The 18,458-nt window shown below is 57.0% G+C and overlaps 1 protein-coding gene across 1 annotated transcript; it reads right to left on the bottom strand.

Moving 5' to 3' along the window:
* Positions 1-1,530: 1,530 nt before the first annotated feature.
* CTSB (cathepsin B) lies at positions 1,531-18,452 on the bottom strand. The gene is made up of 10 exons (XM_002709436.5): positions 18,311-18,452; positions 7,830-7,980; positions 7,312-7,397; positions 6,332-6,446; positions 5,034-5,152; positions 4,714-4,799; positions 4,316-4,459; positions 3,873-3,989; positions 2,807-2,935; positions 1,531-2,490 (listed from the first exon to the last, which is right to left on the bottom strand). The coding sequence occupies exons 2-10, from the start codon at positions 7,953-7,955 to the stop codon at positions 2,393-2,395; spliced, it is 1,020 nt and encodes a 339-aa protein (XP_002709482.1). The 5' UTR covers positions 7,956-7,980; positions 18,311-18,452; the 3' UTR covers positions 1,531-2,392.
* Between the last annotated feature and the right edge of the window lie 6 nt (positions 18,453-18,458).

The raw sequence follows: 18,458 nt of genomic DNA, 5'->3' as shown, positions 1-18,458 counted from the left end.
TGGCTGCAGACCACTTAGAGTAACAAGGCTTATGAGGCTTTCAGAGTGGAAAAGGCTGAACTATTTTGCCCAAACTTCTAAATTGTTACGGCCTCAAACAATGTCCTTTGCTAGGGCTGCAAAGGCAATGTGACCTCCATCTGTCACCTGTGGACAGGCATCCAAGAAAAGTCCCAAACTGACGGATGATTCACCTGTGGTGCATCTCCCCCAATCAGGAAGGTGGCAAGGCAGGCTTCTCTCCCAGAAGCTGCGCAGCCACGTGTGAAGGTGCCCCACGCTTCACTGACTCCACAGCTGCAAGGGGGTGCGTGAGGGAGGCAGGGAAAGAAATATGGGACTGGAATTAAACTTAGTTTGGGCACAGGTAGCACTAAGAATTACGAGCTATGAATTTATTTGGAATTCTAAGGATAAAGTGATCGCCTTGTGCCTCAGGTCACCACTGTTCATCATCCGAGTGTCCCACTTTTCCTGCAGTGTTCAGGTTTTTGGAGCTTATCTGATACGGCTTCTGATCAACTCCCGAGTGATGCCGGACGCCAGGCTCCCCGTGCTTCTGGAAGGAGCTATCCCCACTGACATTCTCAGTTGGCGAAGGGAAAGAAATGAGGTATCTCAACTGATCCGTGGGTTGAGTGTGGATTCTCCTGGCTTCCTCAGGAACCTGGGCACCAAGATGTGATTCTTTTTTTTTCTTTTTTTTGACAGGCAGAGTGGACAGTGAGAGAGAGAGACAGAGAGAAAGGTCTTCCTTTGCCGTTGGTTCACCCTCCAATGGCCGCTGTGGCCGGCGCACCACACTGATCCAGTAGCAGGAGCCAGGTAGTTATCCTGGTCTCCCATGGGGTGCAGGGCCCAAGCACTTGGGCCATCCTCCACTACCTTCCCTGGCCACAGCAGAGAGCTGGCCTGGAAGAGGGACAACAGGGACAGAATCCGATGCCCCGACCAGGACTAGAACCCGGTGTGCCGGCGCCACAAGGCGGAGGATTAGCCTAGTGAGCCGCAGCGCCGGCCCTGAGATGTGATTCTTAACCAGGGCATTACAATGGCGAAGTCCTCCCCCAGCAGCGTCAGCCAGGGACACAGGGAACTCTCAAAACCCCCTACACTGAGCACTCCCACGGAAATGGCACCCTCTGGTAGGGTCCCTGTCTTCACCATGGGCGATGTGCCATGCCTGCATCTTGCCAGGTACAAGGTTTGTGCTTAATAAAAAAATGCACTACAACCACGACCTTAATTCTCTAAGCAGGAGCACGTTGGCCAAGGCTGGGGCGTATTCAGAGGGAGCGATCTACAGGGAAGGATTACGGGGACGGCAGGGAGCTGTAAGGAGAATGATGCCATGGACTGGAAACAGGGTTGGGGCAATGAGAAATTGAAACTGCAGCTGCAGGGGCATGCAGTTCCACACACACACACAGAGATTCTTGCAGGGGCGGGGTGCGGCGGCAGAGACAGCAGCCACCAGGCTGCAGGCAGTGAGCAAGGGCTTGGAGACGCCAGCAGAGCACAGACCTCGGGTAGAAGGAGAAACCTTTTATTGGCACAGTCATTCCTCATTAAATGGACAGGGTGAAGCAGTGATTTTTAGAAAACAGTAAAAGCTGGTTTCTCCCACACTAGTCCTGCCAGGTGCCATGTCAGGAGACAGTCAGCAAATCCAGACCACCAGGTTTTGTTTCACGTCGTGCCATTGGGAGACAATCTGGAAAGGGAGTGCCGCTCTTCCAACTATTAGACCTGTTCGGTCACGTGATCAGCTCAAGGATGCAAAAAAATACAACTTCTATTAGAAAGGAACCATGCCGAGGACAAGACCGGAGAGGGTTTGCGACACTGCGAAGCTTGGCAGGTGCAGGGGCCCTGGGGGGAGGTGGCGTCTTCCGGAGAGTTGCCGCCATCTCTCCTCGGAACCTGGTGCAGGTCTAGAAGGCGACTTGCTGGCGGCGTCAGCAGGAACGCCACTCGCCAATGCCTCGGAACGCCTGCCGCCCACACCGACAGGTCTGTCCTGCTCTTGGAGGTTCCGGAGAGAGAAGGGGTGCGGTGGTTGCAGCTGGGGCGGGAGCAGCAGGTGCCTAGTGGAGGAGGAGCCTCCTGCGCTCACAGAAGTGGCCGGCGCGGCCCGTTGCCTCCTGACCAGCGTCCACTGAGCAGGCTTGGAGGGGGCAGCCATGGATGCGTCTCCTTGGAAGACAGCTCTGGGGCGGACGCAAGCGTGGCCCAGTCCAGTCCTTCAGGCCCTGTCTAAAACCTCCCGTATCATCTTGTGTGGAAAGCCATTCCTACCTACCCCAACCCCATCTCATCTCCTCCCCAGCCCAATCCGATACATTTAGGGGCGCTTCCCCCACGGCGGGGGAGGGGGCCAGCCCACAGCGGGTTAGATCTGTCGCCAGTACTGGTCAGTGCGCGGGATTCCAGCCACAATTTCGGATTCGATTCCACAGTGATCCTGTCCTCTGAGGATTTTAAAGAAGCCTGGGAAAGAAAAGGTGCTTTCACAGTGGGCCTTGGTTTGGACTGTCATCGAAGCAAGGAGACCCACCCTCTAAAAGACCCAGGAGCAGGTTGCCAAGCCAGCCCAAAGCAGGATGTCACAGAAGGAGCTGTGGTGGCCACACTCCCCGAAAAGCAAGGCCTCAGGGTGGCCTGGGGAAACCTGGCTCAGGCAAAGCTTGGGGTTCAGGGGCTCAGGGTTGGGAGCTGTGTGGCTGGTGGATCCCAGAGCCCCGGATGGCCACTCTGTCCTGGCCCCCGGCTCCCCACTTTTGGAAGGAAGGGGACTGCCACTCACCCTTGTCACCCCAGTCGGTGTTCCACGAGTTGGCCACCAGCCAGTAGGGGACGCCGTTCTCCTCGCCCCAGCCCAGGATGCGGATGGCGTGGCCTCCCATGATGTCGCCAGTTGTGTGCTGGTACACTCCTGGGGAAGGCAACCGGCCCGGTCACACCCACACGCCATTCTACCTCCCACAGCAGCCCCGGGAGACACAGGCTCCAGATGGATCAAGAGGGCCCTGCGAGGGAGGCACCGGCCCCTGGGTGCTCCTCCCACCAGGAGCTTCCAGACGCTCCCATGATACCAGGGACATTATTCAGATACATCTCTGGGGCCGGCGCTGTGGCATAGCAGATTAAGCTTCCGCCAGCAGTGCCGGCATCCCATATGGGCACTAGTTGGAGTCCGGGTGCTCCACTTCTGATCCACCTCTCTGCTATGGCCTGGGTAAGCAGTGGAAGATGGCCCAAGTCCTTGGGGCCCTGCACCCACATGGGAGACCCAGAAGATCCTGGCTCCTGGCTTTGGCCCTGGCCGTTGCAGCCATTTGGGGAGTGAACCAGCTGCTGGCGGATCTCTGTAACTCTGACTTTCAAACAAATTAAAAAAACAAAAAAACAGGAGTGGGGATGGCATTCAGAGTTGCATCTTTACAGCAGTTTTTTTTCTTTTTTTAACTTTGTCCAGTCCTGGTTTCCATGAGAACCGAGGGCTTCGTTCCCGATTTAACTGCGCATAGTGAAGATCCAGGGAGGAAGGGCTCTGGAAGAAAGTTCTGCCCACAGCAGCGGGGCATCAGGCGAGGGGCCCGACAAAGCGCAGAGGCTAGGGCAGGCGGGAGGACGGGACGGGAGGGTGAAGGCTTCTCAGGAGAGCCGGGCCCCAGGGACGGGAAGGAGAGAGCCAATCAGAAACAACCCTGGGGAGACTTTGAGGAGCCAGGGAGACACAGGCACGGAGAGCTGGGTGAGGGGAGGCCTGCATGATCCTCCAAGGAGCCAGGAGCCAGGAGCCCCGAGCCCAGAGCCCCAGCCCGTGTGCGGCGCCGCCCCTGCAGTAGCCCTCTGCCGGGGGCACGCACCTGACTTGTACATCAGGAAGTCGGAGTACACGGTGAAGGCGCCCTCCACCGGGCCGTTTTTGTAGATCTCTGCCTTGATCTCATTCTCGTCACTGGAGACGCTGTAGGAACTGTAGCCTGGGGAGGCAACCGGGCAGGGTGATGGTGCTGCCCGTGGGGGACACTGTGGCGCCAGGGGAGCGCGAGCCTCGGGGGCGCCCAGAGAAAGGGCCTGCAGGAGGCCCGAGGGAGCCCCTCGGACGGACGGCTCCGCCATCCCTTCCGGCTTGCAGGAATGCAGTGGGGAACGGCAGACAAGGCAAGTGTACCGTGGCCTGAGGCAGGGCAGGCCTCACTGCCGTTCCTTGGCCTGCCCCGGTGTCCCCGACTCCAGGATCCAGTGTGGCTGGCCTGTCCCCACCGTGGCTCCAGGGAGTGCCGGCAGACACCCCCAGCCCACTTACCATAGTGCTTGTCCTCCTTGTAGGACGGGCTGTAGCCGGGCTCGCAGGTCTTGCTGCACCTGGGCGTGTCTCCCTCCCCCGTGCACGCGGGCCGGGAGCCGTTGACGTGGTGCTCGCACGGAGGGATGGAGTAGGGTTTGCAGCCTAAGGCAACCAAGGAGCAAGAGGGGCAGTTGGTCTCCAGCCCCCACTGGGAGACCCTGCAGGCCAGGGCTGCCTTCCGCCTGCAGCTGACAGTGCTGGCGCTGCCGGCCGGGTGACTGGCTTGTGTCCACCCCACCTCTCAGCCCAGCCCTGTGCCCTGTGCTGTGGACCTTCGCGTTACAAAGGAGGATGGAGCCATCAGGACTCAGCCTATAAAATCCAGCCGCATATCTGGGCTAAGGGCACACACTCACCTACGTGGGAGTCATAGAGGCCCCCGGACACGAGGCCTTTTTTGGTCCAGAAGTTCCAAGCTCCAGAGGGGTAGCCGCCATTACAGCTGAAAAGGAAACACGCGCGTGTGCAGCTCTAGTCAGAGCCACTGTGAGAAGTTCTAGCTGCTCCCCAGAGCACGGCCAGGAGACAGGGGCACCGGGCCCAGAGCCTTCAGCGAGGTTATGAGACCCAGTTTCGCTAGGACTCTGGGAGCCCTGCCGGCTCTCCCATGCCTTCTGACTCGACGGAGCACCGCTTCCCTGCACCAGGCACCCTATGCGCCCCGCCGCGGACTCACCCGTCTCCACACTGGCCGCCGCAGCAGGTGAGCATGTCCTCCGCCGACACCTCCACATTCACGTGCCCGTTGGTGTGGATGCAGATCCGGTCGGAGATGGCTTCCACGGCCCCGAAAGCCTGTAGGAACAAGCGCCATGGGCTGAGGAGGCCGCCTCCCTGGCCGGTGGCCAGCTCCAGCTGTCACCTGGGGGGGCTGCAGACCTTCTTGGGGGGCCCATCTCTTGGTATATCTGCCGATGAGCAGGTGGGCTCCGACTCAGCTGTACCGTAGGAGACCACCTTAAACCTCCGCTAGGGAATTCCATTCGTTTCCGAGACAGTAGCTTGTGTGTCCAACGTAAAACACAGCTCACGCAGAAGGCCAGCACCATGTGCTTTCACTTAGAGGAAGCCCTGGCATTGTCAAACTCACAGAAACAGGAACCACAGTGGGGCCTGCCGGGACCTGGGGAGCAGGGGTCGCTGGGCATGGAGATGGTTACTCAACACTGGGCAGGCTGGGGCCAGCGCTGTGGTGCAGCAGGTAAAGCCGCCGTCCGCAGTGCCGGCATCCCATATGGGTGCCGATTTGAGTCCCGGCTGCCCCACTTCCAATCCAGCTCTCTGCTAATAGTCTGGGAAAACAGTGGAAGATGGTCCAGGTCCTTGGGCCCCTTCACTTGCATGGGAGACCCGGAAGAAGCTCCTGGCTCCTGGCTTTGGATCAGCCCATCTCTAGCCATTGCAGCCATATTTGGGGAGTGAACCAGCAGATGGAAGACCTCTCTCTCTCTGTGTCTCTGCCACTGCCTCTGTGTAACTCTGCCTTTCAAATAAATAAATAAATCTTAAAAAAAAAAAAAAGAAAAAAAAAACACTGGAAAGGCACTTAAGGCCACCGGACTGTGCATTTAACAAATGGTTCTGATGGCTACATTTGGCCACCCCGTGCCACAATTAAACAAAATCAAGATAGCGCGTTGCACAGATGGGGCACTTTCACGGAGCGGAGCAGCGGTCAGAGGCACTGGTACTTGCTGACAGGCCAGCCAGCGTGTGACAGCAAGGAAACCAGCTACACAACCCAGGCGCTCGGGACTGCTGGTGTGCAGCATGCTTCGCCCATCCGTCGTACCACCTAATCCTGGCGAGAACTCACAACCAACCAGAGGCACCTGATGATTTTTTTTAATGGATGGAAACGGAGATGCTGAAAGCTTACATGCTGGCCTTGTCACAGGCTGGTCTGATCCTAACCCCGGGATCACTGACCCCGCCCCCTGTGCCCGACGCCCGCCCCAGGCATCAGGGGCTTACCCAGCAAGAGCCGCAGGACCCCTGGTCTCTGATCTCCTTGATGGTTGGACAGTTCGGCCACTGTTCCCGCGCGTCGAAGCTCTCAGGCAGTTTTATGTCATCAGCGAACTCAACTCTGGGGAAGGAAAGGTCTTTATCAGAAGCCCTCATCTCATAGCTCGTGCCCTGCCTCCCTGCAGAGGCTGCCTGGCTTAAGAGCAGCTGGCTGGGGCCGGCGTTGTGGCGCAGCAGGTTAAAGCCCTGGCCTGAAGCGCAGGCATCCCATATGGACGCCGGTTCTAGTCCCAGCTGCTCCTCTTCTGATCCAGCTCTCTGCTATGGCCTGGGGAAACAGTGGAGGATGGCCCAAGTCCTTGGGCCCCGGCACCCATGAGGGAGACCCAGAAGAAGCTCCTGGCTCCTGGCTCCTGGCTTCGGATCAGTGCAGCTCTGGCCATTGAGGCCAACTGGGGAATGAACCAGCGGATGGAAGACCTCTCTCTCTGCATTGTCTGCTTCCTTCTAGACTTACTACCTGGGAGTTTCAAGGGTCTCAGACACAGGGTTTCCTGTTTCCCCTGCTCCCAGGCATAAACAGCTGCCCAGGTCCCTGATATATCACCATAAGTACCACCATCAGATGACGGTGTGGTCTCCCCTCACTCAACTACCCCGGCCTTGGGGAGACGCCTGATGCTTGTTCAAGAGTAGCATCTGTGTGAAAATGTGCACTGCAGTTTGCTAGAAAAAAAGCATTAACGGGAGATCACGTAGCTTTTCTTAGGTTTCGCCTTAAATTTTCCAAGGTTGAGTTCCAGCAGACCTGGACCTCCCTGTCACACCTGCCCCCCCCCCCCCCCCCCCGGGCTCTGCTCTGGGCCAATCCAGCTTCCCAGGGCAGCCCTTACTTCACATGGCCTCTGCAGCCCTGGGGGCCATCGAGGCCTGGGGGCCTTCTCCCTCTCCTGCTTCCCTCCCCGGGGCTCTCCCAGGGCACTCACCTGCGGGGCAGCTTGGGCCCTCCCAGGAAGGTGCCGCACAGCTTCTTGAGGTAGCTCACCTCCACGTTGAAGAAGTTGTGCCCGGCCTGGAAGAGAGCCACCCTCTCAGTCACCCAGCAGCAGATGGGTGCTGCCTCCTCTGAAAGCCGGCGTGGGAAGGCCAGGGGTCCTGCACAGCTGGGGGATGGCTGGAGTGACCCTCGGACCTCTCATCGCCACCATTTGCTGGCAAGAAGACAGAACCTCCCAACCCCGAACACAGGGGCTGGTACCGATGAAGCAGCACGGGACCTCCCTGGCTGTGGACACTCCTGAGGCTTGCTTACTCCCACACGTGCACACGCACACACACACGCCCCCCAACACACAGTGCTCAGGATGGGAGGTCAAGGGCCCGGTCCCGAGCTTCAACTGCCCAGGACATAGTCCTGTGGCCACAGCAGGCGTCTCTTTCCTGGGGATCCGTGTGCAGATAAACCCGCGGAGCGGACCCAGGCTGGGAGCAGCCCCCGGCCCACCTGCCACGTCGTGTTCTGCTTGTTGATGAAGTTGACCAGCTCATCCGACAGCGGGTGCAGATGGGAGTCGCTCCAGGCACTGGTCAGTGCCAGCAGGCAGCAGAGAGGGGATAGGAGTCGCCACATTCTGGAAGACAGATCCTTGATGCACCTGCCAAAGATGGAACAGCAAACATCAGGCTGCTTCTCCCCCACTGGGCTCCCTTGCTCTGATCATAGGGCGCAGTCTTGGCGCACACCTGTCCTGGCCCCGCCCCTGCCCGTTCCCCCCTAGGTGACTGAAGAGCAGAGAACCCTCAAGGACCAGGGATGTCCATGGGCTCCCAGCCTCATGGCCACGCAAAGTCCCTAACTGTGCCTGGTGCACAGAGCCACGTGCAAAGCCCTGTCTGTGCCGGGTGTGCCGGAGCCAGGAGCGGGAAAGCCCTGGGCTGTGCTGCAGCTACACTGAGTCCAGGGCCTGCTCTATTTTCAGATCTGCAGAACAAAGGTTGAGACTTTTCCCCAGTGAGAGATCTGAAACTGTGTGATCATGACCTAGGGGAGGAGAAATCTGAGAGAAAGTAAGACGCGTGCACCGTTCTCGACAAAACGCGCACAGGCCCCGGAGTGCCGGCCCTCGTGCCGACTGGGGCACAGAGCAGGTCTGGCGGGTGGCACCAGCCTTCTGGGATCTGCTCTGGCTTTTCCGGTCAGCCAAGGGCTCCGCTTCCGGCTTGAGATGAGGCTTCTGAGACGTCATCACATCACTGCCTCGGCCTTTGCCCTTGGACTCGCTCCTTGGTTAAGAGACCAACGAGTTCCAGCCGACCCATGAGTCACCCTCTTATGCAAGTCGAACAAAAGCAAGAAGTGTTCCCTGGGCACCGGCACCTGGGGCCCTGTGGGCACCTGTTCCCGGCCTGATGTAGGAGCTGGCACTTGACACTCCGCCTTGCCTGGTGAGGTCTGTTTCAGGGAAAATCTGAACTTCATTGTTGCTTAGTTCACAAGTCATCCGGAAGAACAAATGTGTGAGGACAGCAAGATGACTCTGACGGGAGCCTGGTCCTCCAGGGCAGCAAACTGCCTCACGCAGCACCGGAGCAGCTCATCAATGGGGCACTCAGAAGCACGCCCCACACGGGGGCGCCCAGGGCAGCTGGGCAAGGCCCCCGAGGAGGCGACAGGCGATGCCGCAGCAGGTACTGCTTGCACATCTGCTGTCCATTTGGGGAAAAAAAGGCTGAATTTTTGCACTTGACTCCTACCACACAGAAAGTGCCTCAGTGAGACAAAACTCACAAATAAAAAAATAGGAAAGTCTTATGAAGAAAACCCATGATCTTTCAAAATTGTATCATTTTGAGGAATGCCTAAGACTGATGTAAAACATGACCTTCAAGGAGAAAGATCTGATTACATAAAAATAAAATTTCTTTAAAAAAATCAAATAAAGACAAACTTAAGATGCCCGCGTTCCATATCGGAGTACCTGGGTTTGAGTCTGGCGGCAGCTTCCTGTTCGTGCAGAGCCTGGGAGGCAGCACTGATTGGCTCAAGCACTTCGGACCCTGCTACCTTTGTGGGAGACCTGGACTGAGTTCCTAGCACCCAGCTTCCACCTGGATCGTCCCAGCTGGTCTAGTTATTTGGGGGAGTGAAACAGCAGATGGGAGCTGTCACTTTGTCTCTTTGCCTCTCTCAAACAACAGTAACATGGGGCTGGCACTGTGGGTAAAGCTGCTGCCTACAATGCTGGCACCCTACACAAGCACCAGCACCAGTTCCAGTGCTGGCTGCTTCACTTTTTTTTTTTTTTTTTTAATTTATTTATTTGAAAGTCAGAGTTACACAGAGAGAGGAGAAGAGGCAGAAAGAGAGAGAGAGAGAGGTCTTCCATCTGCTGGTTCACTCTTCAACTGGCTGCAATGGCCGGAGCTGTGCCAATCCAAAGCCAGGAGCCAGGAGTTTCCTCTGGGTCTCCCACACAGGTGCAGGGGCCCAAGGACTTGGGCCATCTCCCATTGCTTTCCCAGGTCATAGCAGAGAGCTGGATGGGAAGTGGAGTACCCGGGTCTCGAACTGGTGCCCATATGGGATGCCAGCACCTTAGGCAGTGGCTTAACCCACTATGCCACAGTGCTGGCCCCTGCTTCACTTCCAATCCAACTCCCTGATAATAAGCCTTGGAAGGCAGCAGAAGATGGCCTGGGTACTTAGGCCCTTGCCACACATGTGGGAGACTTGAATGGAGTTCCAGGGTCCTGGGTTCGGTCTGGCCCAGCCCTATTGCAGCCATCTGGGGAATGAACTAAAGGATGGAAGATCTCTCTGTGTCTCACCCTCTCTCTGTAACTCTGTCTTTAAAGTAAACAAATAAATCTTTAAATATAGCCCAAAAAATCAGAGAAATACAAACAGCATAAAAGAAAAATGGTAAAAGGATATACAGTGACTTTATAGAAAACTACAAATGGCAGCATAGATATAACAATGCCGAGCCTCAGAGGCACGTAGATTAAGTCAAGGGGATATTCATTAGATGTCAGACTGGGAAAGGCTGGGCGGGTGTGGCCCTTCCCTGTGGGGAAAAAGAGGCCAGCACTGATAACAGATGCTTGGGGCAGGGCAGCCATGGCAGGGCCAGCCTGCGATGCCTCCCAATCCTTAAATCTGCAGGCCCTGGAACATAGCAATTTGACATTTAGAATTCATTGGACACGTAGAGTAGTCCCTACAAACAGAGATACAAATACAGGATTTTTACTAAATAGTCCTTGTTTGTAGTAGCAAAAGGCCAGAAACAAAAGCCGATAAGGAAGCAACAGTTAAATTATGGTAAGTGGTTACATGGAATACAAAGTAGCCACCGAACAACTGTGCTAGCTGAACTGCATCCTACCACACAGCTAAAATAAAAATGCCCCAGTCAGACTGTCAGTGGGGGAAAGCGAGTTGCAGATGCTCAATGCGCGAGTCTATTAAGCAGCACGCGCCCAGAGCTGCATTCCTGTTACGGCATCCAGGGCATCACGGCAAGGATACAAAAGAGGTGAGGATGCTACAGGGGTTTGTGTCACTACAGATCCTTCCTTTTTTAAAAAAGAAACAGGGGAAGACATTCGGCTTAGCTTAAGATGCCCACACCTCACATCAGGGTCCCCGGGTTCAACACCTGGCCCCTGTGCCTGACTCCAGCTTCCTACTGGAAATGACTCGATCCCCTAGGTCCCTGCCACACACAGAGGGAACCTGGATTGAGTTCCAGGCTCCCAGCTCCAGACACTGCAGGCATGCGGGCAGTGAACCAGTGGATAATGGCAGATCTTCCTGCCTCTCACATAAATAATACTTTAAATTAAGAAATACACTTGTTTTTGTATTTTATTTTTTAAAATTAACTGATTTATTCAAAAAGCAGAGTTACACAGAGACAGAGGGAAAGATAGAGAGATCTTCCATCTACTGGTTCACTTCCCAAATGGCTGCAACGACCTGAGTGGGACCAGCCAAAGCTAGGAGCAGGAGCTTCTTCTGGGTCTCCCACATGGGCAGCAGGAACTCAAGTACTTGAGCCGTCCGCTGCTGCTTTCCCAGGCCATAGCAGGGAGCTGGATCAGAAGTGGGGCAGCCGGGACTTGAACACACAACGCTGGCCCCTTGCTCTTTTTTTTTATTTTTTAAAGAATTATTTATTTATTTTAAAGTAAGAGTTACACAGAGAAAGAAGGAGAGGCAGAGGGAGAGAGGGAGAGAGGGAGGGGGGAGAGAGGGGGAGAGAGAGGGGGAGATAAAGGGGTAGAGAGAGGGAGAGAGAGAGAGAGAGGTCTTCCACCCGCTAATTCACTCCCCAATTGGCCACAATGGCCGAAGCTATGCTGATCTGAAGCCATGAACCAGGAGCTTCTTCAGGTTGCCCAGGCAGGTGCAGGGGCCCAAAGGCTTGGGCCATCTTCTACTGCTTTCCCAGGCCATAGCAGAGAGCTGGATTGGAAGTGAAGCAGCCAGGACTCAAACCGGTGCCCATATGGGATGCTGGCACCGTAGATGGTAGCTTTACCTGCTATGACACAGCGCCGCTTCTTGTTCTTGAATTTTAAAGTTTTGTTTCTTTTAGGAAGAATGGTAGCACTGCTTCTGAGACCCTAAGCCACCAAACTGATAAACATCTGATCCCCAAATGCATTTTCAGTGACTTCTGAGACTGCCTGCCTAGTGACTTTCTGTTCATACACTTCACTTCCGTTTCCAATGACTCACAGGGGACTGGGAGTCACATGGCCACATGACCACATGTCAGCCACCCACACGGCCTCTGAACTGTTAGGTAAATGCGTCTCCTGGGCAGCAGGGTGCAGCAGGCTGGTTCTTTTCCTTCCTTTCAGTGGTACCCTCTGACCTACACGGGGCACTTTAACCTTTCCGCAAGATGGGAGGAGCTGGTACAGGAACCCCGCGGAGTCCACTCGCTGTAGGCACAATCAGCAGCACAGGGCCTGAGCAGAAGGGCTGCCCCGCTCGGCTTCTCACCAGCACGGGTCCAGGGTGACATGCAGGACCTGGCTGGGTCCTCAGGAAAGCCTCGCGTGAGACAAGATGCTGCACACATGTCCAATGGCAGCAGAACGTCCCCAGGTGCCCCTGGGAGAATGGCATCTGTTGTCACATTAAGTCACAAGCCAAGCGGAAGACGGCTCATTCCTATGGCAACTCAAATTTCTAAACAAGATCTCTGGTTTCTCTGTTGGCAGAACACAGGCGCTCCTATCTCCCAAGGGGTCCCTAGCTCCTGCATGCCCACCTGCCTTGGCCAGTGCCACGCCATTCCCAGCCGAGTCCCCTGGCCTGCAGGCCTTGCATGGGCTCCATTCCCTTCCTCCGGCTCTGCAATCCTCCGCCCACCTCTGCCAACCTTGTTCTCCCTACGCACCACCAGGGCTCTCCGTGAACTCCAAGCTGACAGCTGGGGACTGCTATCCAGCATTAATGTCTGACACGACGTGGCGCCCACACACAGCTAGGGTGTCAGGGACCCTCACACAGGTAGGGTGTCAGGGACCCTCACACAGGTAGGGCATCAGGGACTCTCCACTCCTTCCCCGAAGCCCCTGGGTTAAGATTCTAGGGGCCACAAGCGAGGCCTGGGCTTGGAGGATGGGAACCTACATCTCAGCTCTGCCACCTGCTGACTTTGCCTGAGCCGCAGTCTTTCTCTGTAAAGTGGGAGTAATGGCCTCCAGATCTGGGTGGAAGCCGGGAACAAACTGAGGTGGGCAAAAGCCCCTGGCAGGGGTACAGTGAGAAGGTAATGAAACTGCTCAGCCCAGCAGCTTTGCTGCCCTCCCTTCTCCTCGTTCCCGCACTTCTAATTTCAGGAGGGAAGGGGTCCAAGCAGATGGGGAACAGCTGGGAGTCATCAGAACCCCTTTCTCCAGGCGTGGCCCAGGGGCTAACAGCTGTGGGCACCAGTGACTGCTGCTCCTCAGGCAGCTGGGCCCTTGGGCAGACATGCTCTGCCCCTTCCCCAAGCTAATCTCTGGCGAAAGCACCCGAGCTCTTCTCACTTCTTCCTTTTCCAAACCCACACAGCACTCAGTAGTTTCTAAGTCCCACCAAGGTGGGTAGAATGCTGTCATGTCACCAGGCGAGACGTCCACCAAATCACCTGCTGTCCCAGCAAAGCCACTCCTCAGATTGCCTTGAAGCCACACCTAGGACACACAGGAACCCTGGGACCCTGAAAGATGGAATGAACATCGAAGGGGAAGGGGAAGATGCCTGTATCCCGCATCAGAGTGCTGGTTCGAATCCTGGCTCCTCTGCTTCAGATCCAGCTTCCTGCCAGTGCAACCCAGGAGGCGGCCGAGGACAACCCTAGTGCCTAGGCCCCCACCACCCACGTGGGACACCTGGACAGTGCTCATGGTTCCTGGCTCTGGCCTGGTCCAGCCCAAGCTATTGTGGTCATTTGTGGTGTGAACCAGCGGATGGAAGATCTCCTCTTTCTCTCTCTCTCTCTCTCATTCTAACTTTCAAGTAGATGAAAATAAGTAAGCCATTTTTGAAAAGCGAACAAATGTCTAGCAACACGGTATTTATGCGGTCCATTGCTCCTCCCTGATCACCCCTCTGTGACAGCGCGGCTGACTTCTTCCACAGAGGGCTGGAAGGAATCAGAAACTTCGAGTGCCTGTGTTTTCCCGACACTGCCAGTTGGAGGGTGCCTTACCCAGCGCAGTGGAGTGCTCAGGGTTGAGGGATGGCGGAAGGCAGGCAGGCTGCGAGGACACGGCCGGGCCCTTGCTGAGAACTCGGTAAGCTTCTTTCTCTTCTATAAAAACTCCTCTTGCCTGTGTCGCTAGAGGCAGCTGCTCTTCCAGTTTCGACCACTTCAGCGCAGTCACAGACAAGACCGTGCAGATCTGCTATCCCCCACAAGCCGGTCAGAACACGGCAGCCCTGCGGCAGCTGGGAGCGCACTGACCTGTGCTCTGAACACATCGACGGAGGCCAAGACACTGCCTGTCTGGTCTGAATCACAGCCTTGATGTGGTCTCTCATGTTCTGTTTTTGCCCTTTATGGTATTCAGTGCCTTCTGGTTGACAACGCTGAAGGACAAAAACCCCAGTCCTCAGCCCCATCCATCTCTTTATGAACAGACACCAGCTGCCCACTTGTCCCCTGGAGCTGGGCTCCTGGCAGCCATCGGTTGTGTGGCCCAGAAAGGCCATTCAGGGCAGGCAGTGGGCAGCTGGCAGGTGCTGACCAGCCCTGGGGGACCCAAGGGAGCCGGAGGAGCTGTTAGACGACCCTGCCCCTCCTCACCCACCCAAGCCCTTCAGGCCACGCACAGGCACTGCCCTGCTGCCCACCTGTCAGCCATCTACCCACAATAAGCCACTCCTTTGCACCAGGTGCAGCAGGGCCAGCCTACTCAAGCTACTCCCCCACATGCCTGGAAAATGTCTCACTACAACGCCCACACTCGGAACCCAACCCAACACCAGCGCAGTAAACCCTTGCCCGGCGCGTCGTGCATCAAAGAAAATGACGACTGCAGGCCTACAACCACAGACACCATGAAAGCTCCCAGCAGTTCAAAATGTCTTTATTGTTAGTGAGACAATCTAGGCAATGTTCTGGAAAGTTCTGGAAGCTTCTGTCTACCGGCTCTGCTCTATGGCTCTGTTACTCACTTCATGAGATGCACATCTCCGTTGCTAAAGTGGGCATGGCGCCTGGATACTGAAGGATGCTGGGTCTACTTTATATAAAAGCTTTTGATCCTTTGGGATTTAAATGAGATTAATGCTCCTGGCCTCTCCAGCTTGCAGCACACCAAAGTGCCCTAATTCGACTGCAGGTTAGATTACGTAGATTATACTTCCCGCTGGCAGGTGGAGAGCACGCCACACAGAGGTCCTGCCCCCCAGCTCGGCACTGGTTTCCTCTCCTGGGGAGAGGGCTGACAGAAGGCGGAAGGGGATGCTCCCACGGGCCATCTGCATCACCGGGAGGGGACTCCACAGTTCCCCATGCACATGGCAGGTGACACTTGCTGCCCAGGGTCATTTTATTTTCAAATCTATCCCAGATTAGATGAAAAAAGATATGGCCTCTGACCTACCAGTGAGAAGGCCTTCAACATTATTCATTCTGCTATCTTGACTAACAAAAAGTCACCCCCCCCCCCCACACACACACAAGGAGAGTTAACTGAGTAGAGCTGCAGCAGGTGCCAGCCATCGGAGGTCTGACCGGTCCTCGCGTGGCAGCAGCCCGTGACTGGCAGCATTCTCCCAGGATTTCTGCAAGCCAGGAAGGCACCGGACTCCTCTGTGTGGGCACATCCCGCCCAAGTGCAGGTCAGCAGGGCACAGGGCCGTGGAGCAGTCGCGGCCTGTGTTGCTGAGGGTAGAACATCCTGCCGCTCTGCAGTGCTCCCGTGCCGGGTCTGCCGACTATCTTGGCGCTGTCAGTCCCTTTCTCCTCCACCCATGCGTGCCGACAACGTGAGATTATCTTGACCAGACCTCAGGAGGTTTGCCCTGCTCATTACAGATAACACGGTCAAGGCTGCAAGCCACGCAACCTCCCCAGCACCTGGCACACACACAGTACTAATCCCCATAAAGGACCATCGCGCTTGTCTAAGGAGTCCATTGTCCAGGGGAGGAAAACCTCTAAGCAGGGTGGACCTAGGTAGAAACTGGTAACGGTCAGGAGACAATCCCAGGTGGAATTTCACAGCTGAGTGACCCCAATCACAGGGACACTTGCAGGCACCCTGCTTTTCTTGTTTGTAAAGTGAAACATGTCTGGAGTTTATGGATTGGCAAATATTACCTGATCGCTGTGAGGCTGGTGGAGCAGACGCCAAGAACCCGCTGCCTCACAGGGGGGCTGCTTACCTGGTCCCAGGTAACCCTGAGACTGGGTGGCCCCAGGTCTGTAGGGGAGGGGCAAGGGCCTGAACCCGTGAGATTTCAGGGGGTCTGGTTCCAGGTGTGGCCATGCTCCATCCCTGCACCGCCCCTCCCACACAGACCAGGGTGGAATGAAAACATCCGCAGCCACACAGCCTCCCTTAGTTCCTGGAGCGGGACCAGGTGTGCACTGCTGACTGCACCCCAATATTCAGTGAGCAAATACACCCCCATACACACTCAGCACCCTCCCTGCCTGACAACTCTGTGAAGGGCAAAAGCACTCATTTCGCATAGTTCAGCCTCACGGATTTCTGATACTTTCCTTGGGCCAGAGCAGCACAAGCGGGCAGCAGCCCTGTGCGGCCTCCTCTCTCCCCAGTGTGGGTATTCCACACAACTCGCCACTGCCTCTAAGGAAACCACACACGGTGGGCAGTCAAGCCGTGGCATCCCGTGAGGGTGCCTGGGTGTGAAACCCAGCTCCACGGCTGCCGGCTTTCTCGTAGGGAGCATCCTGGGAGGCAGCAGGCTCAGCTACTCGGGTCCTGCCAGGCTAGTGAGACCCCGATTCAGTTTCAGGTTGTAGCTTCAACCTGGCCTAGTCTGGGTTGCTGCGCGCATCTGGGGGAAGTGAGTGAAGAAGAGACAGAACCTCTGTCTCTGCCATTCAAGTACAATAAAATTTTAAAAGAAAATCAGGCAATAGTGGTCTCCCTCTACTTTCCAATCCACTGCCAATAGCCGAATAAAATGTCTTCTACCCTACCCTGAATGTGTGTAACTCCCAGACCCAGCAGTTGGGGAAAGAAAAGAAGCAAGGACCTCGGCCCCAGCTGCTGAGTCAGCACCACAGGGGCAATTTCGCCCTGGAGCCAAAGGGCTCCCACCCACGCCCGAATCCAAGCAGCTTGGAAACAGGGCTGTGCTGCCCGAGCCAGCCTCGGGACACCCGGGGAGCCAGGGCCTCGGAAGCAACCCCAGAGGGCCCTGCACCTGTGCCATCAGCAGAACCCCCGGGGGTTTTCTCCACTGTTCTGCAGGGCTCCTCCGACTTTCTGAAACGGCTTCGCAGCATAGGCAGCCCTGCGCTTCTCCAGGTCTCCATCACCGGAGCCAAGCGGAAGCGGTGTCCTCCATCAACGAAAGGATGGCAGGGAAGGAGTGGCCTCTCCTCAGCCAGCTCCTCTTCACCTACCTCCCAGTGACCCCGGCCCGGTGGCCGCACCTCTGCCGGTCTCCTCTGGCGAGAGACACCCGGAGATGTGTTCCTAAGAGACCCGAGGTGCTAGGTGGTCCCCTGCATTCCGCAACCTCACTCGCTCCACCACTAGGCAATGGGGTCCCTCCCAGGTCGGATGAAGAATGCCAGAGCCACAGTCCTGCACCTCACACCTGCACCCGCAAACAAGCAGGGTCCAGTTCACTTCCCCCGGTCTGCCTGCCCACCCGTCGTCCCCCTCCCCAGCTGCTCCTCAGGGCCAGGAGCAGAGGGCAGAGGTGAAGTCCCAGGCAAACACCCTGCTTCCCCTCCCACAGCCCTGCCCCCGGCACCCCGGGGACAGCCTGGGGCCCCCAAGTCCGGGACGGGCTCCTCTCCTCTCCGCTCAGTTTCTCTTCCTGTTTATGAATCGCACTCCTCCTCGTGCCGGTTCCACCCTAGCCACCCAGTTCCAGGTTTCTGTTTTCGAAGGGACCCGACTCCTGGGACTCCAGGAATGGTGTGGAGATTGTGCGCAGTCAAGCTCTTCAGAACGAGAAAAAAGCGACCACGCAGGCAGACGGGGTGCTCTGAGCCCGGGACTGTGTCCCCAAGAGCCCCGAGGCCGGGGTCTGATCGGCGCGCCCCGGCAACCCCACTCGGGGCGGGCCCTGGGTGTGAGCCGAGCAGGCCCAGGGTCACTGCGCCCAGCGATGGCGCAAAGGCGGCCCGGGGCCACCCCAGCTGGCATCGCAGCGACGGCCCCAAGGGTGGCTCTCCTCCGCCAGCCGGGCCCCCAGGCCTGGCCAAGGTCACTTTCCGCCGCCGCGGCGCCGCCACCCAGGCCCGCGCGCCTCCAGCGCCGACTCACCGAGCGCAGCCGTGAGAGCCGGGCCTGCAGCCTCCTCGCGCCCGCCGCCGCCGCGCCGCAGCCGGAGCCGAGCAGCCGCCGTAGCTCCCGCAGTCCGCCCCGCGCCCTTTTACCCAGCCGGCCCCGCCCGCCGCCCGGCTGACTCGTC

Source organism: Oryctolagus cuniculus, chromosome 2 (assembly GCF_964237555.1).
Source record: "Oryctolagus cuniculus chromosome 2, mOryCun1.1, whole genome shotgun sequence".
In the NCBI taxonomy this organism is placed as follows: domain Eukaryota; kingdom Metazoa; phylum Chordata; class Mammalia; order Lagomorpha; family Leporidae; genus Oryctolagus; species Oryctolagus cuniculus.
Note: the sequence above shows the minus strand (reverse complement) of the source record. Positions and strands in the feature narration are given on the sequence as shown.

Coding starts and splice junctions, on each gene's coding strand:
- CTSB (XM_002709436.5), bottom strand. CDS start 7,955: ATGTGGCGACTCCTATCCCCTCTCTGCTGCCTGCTGGCACTGACCAGT. Junction 6,447..7,311: donor GGGCCCAAGCTGCCCCGCAG/GTGAGTGCCCTG, acceptor TTCCTTCCCCAG/AGTTGAGTTCGCTGATGACA. Junction 3,990..4,315: donor CAAGGAGGACAAGCACTATG/GTAAGTGGGCTG, acceptor TTGCCTCCCCAG/GCTACAGTTCCTACAGCGTC.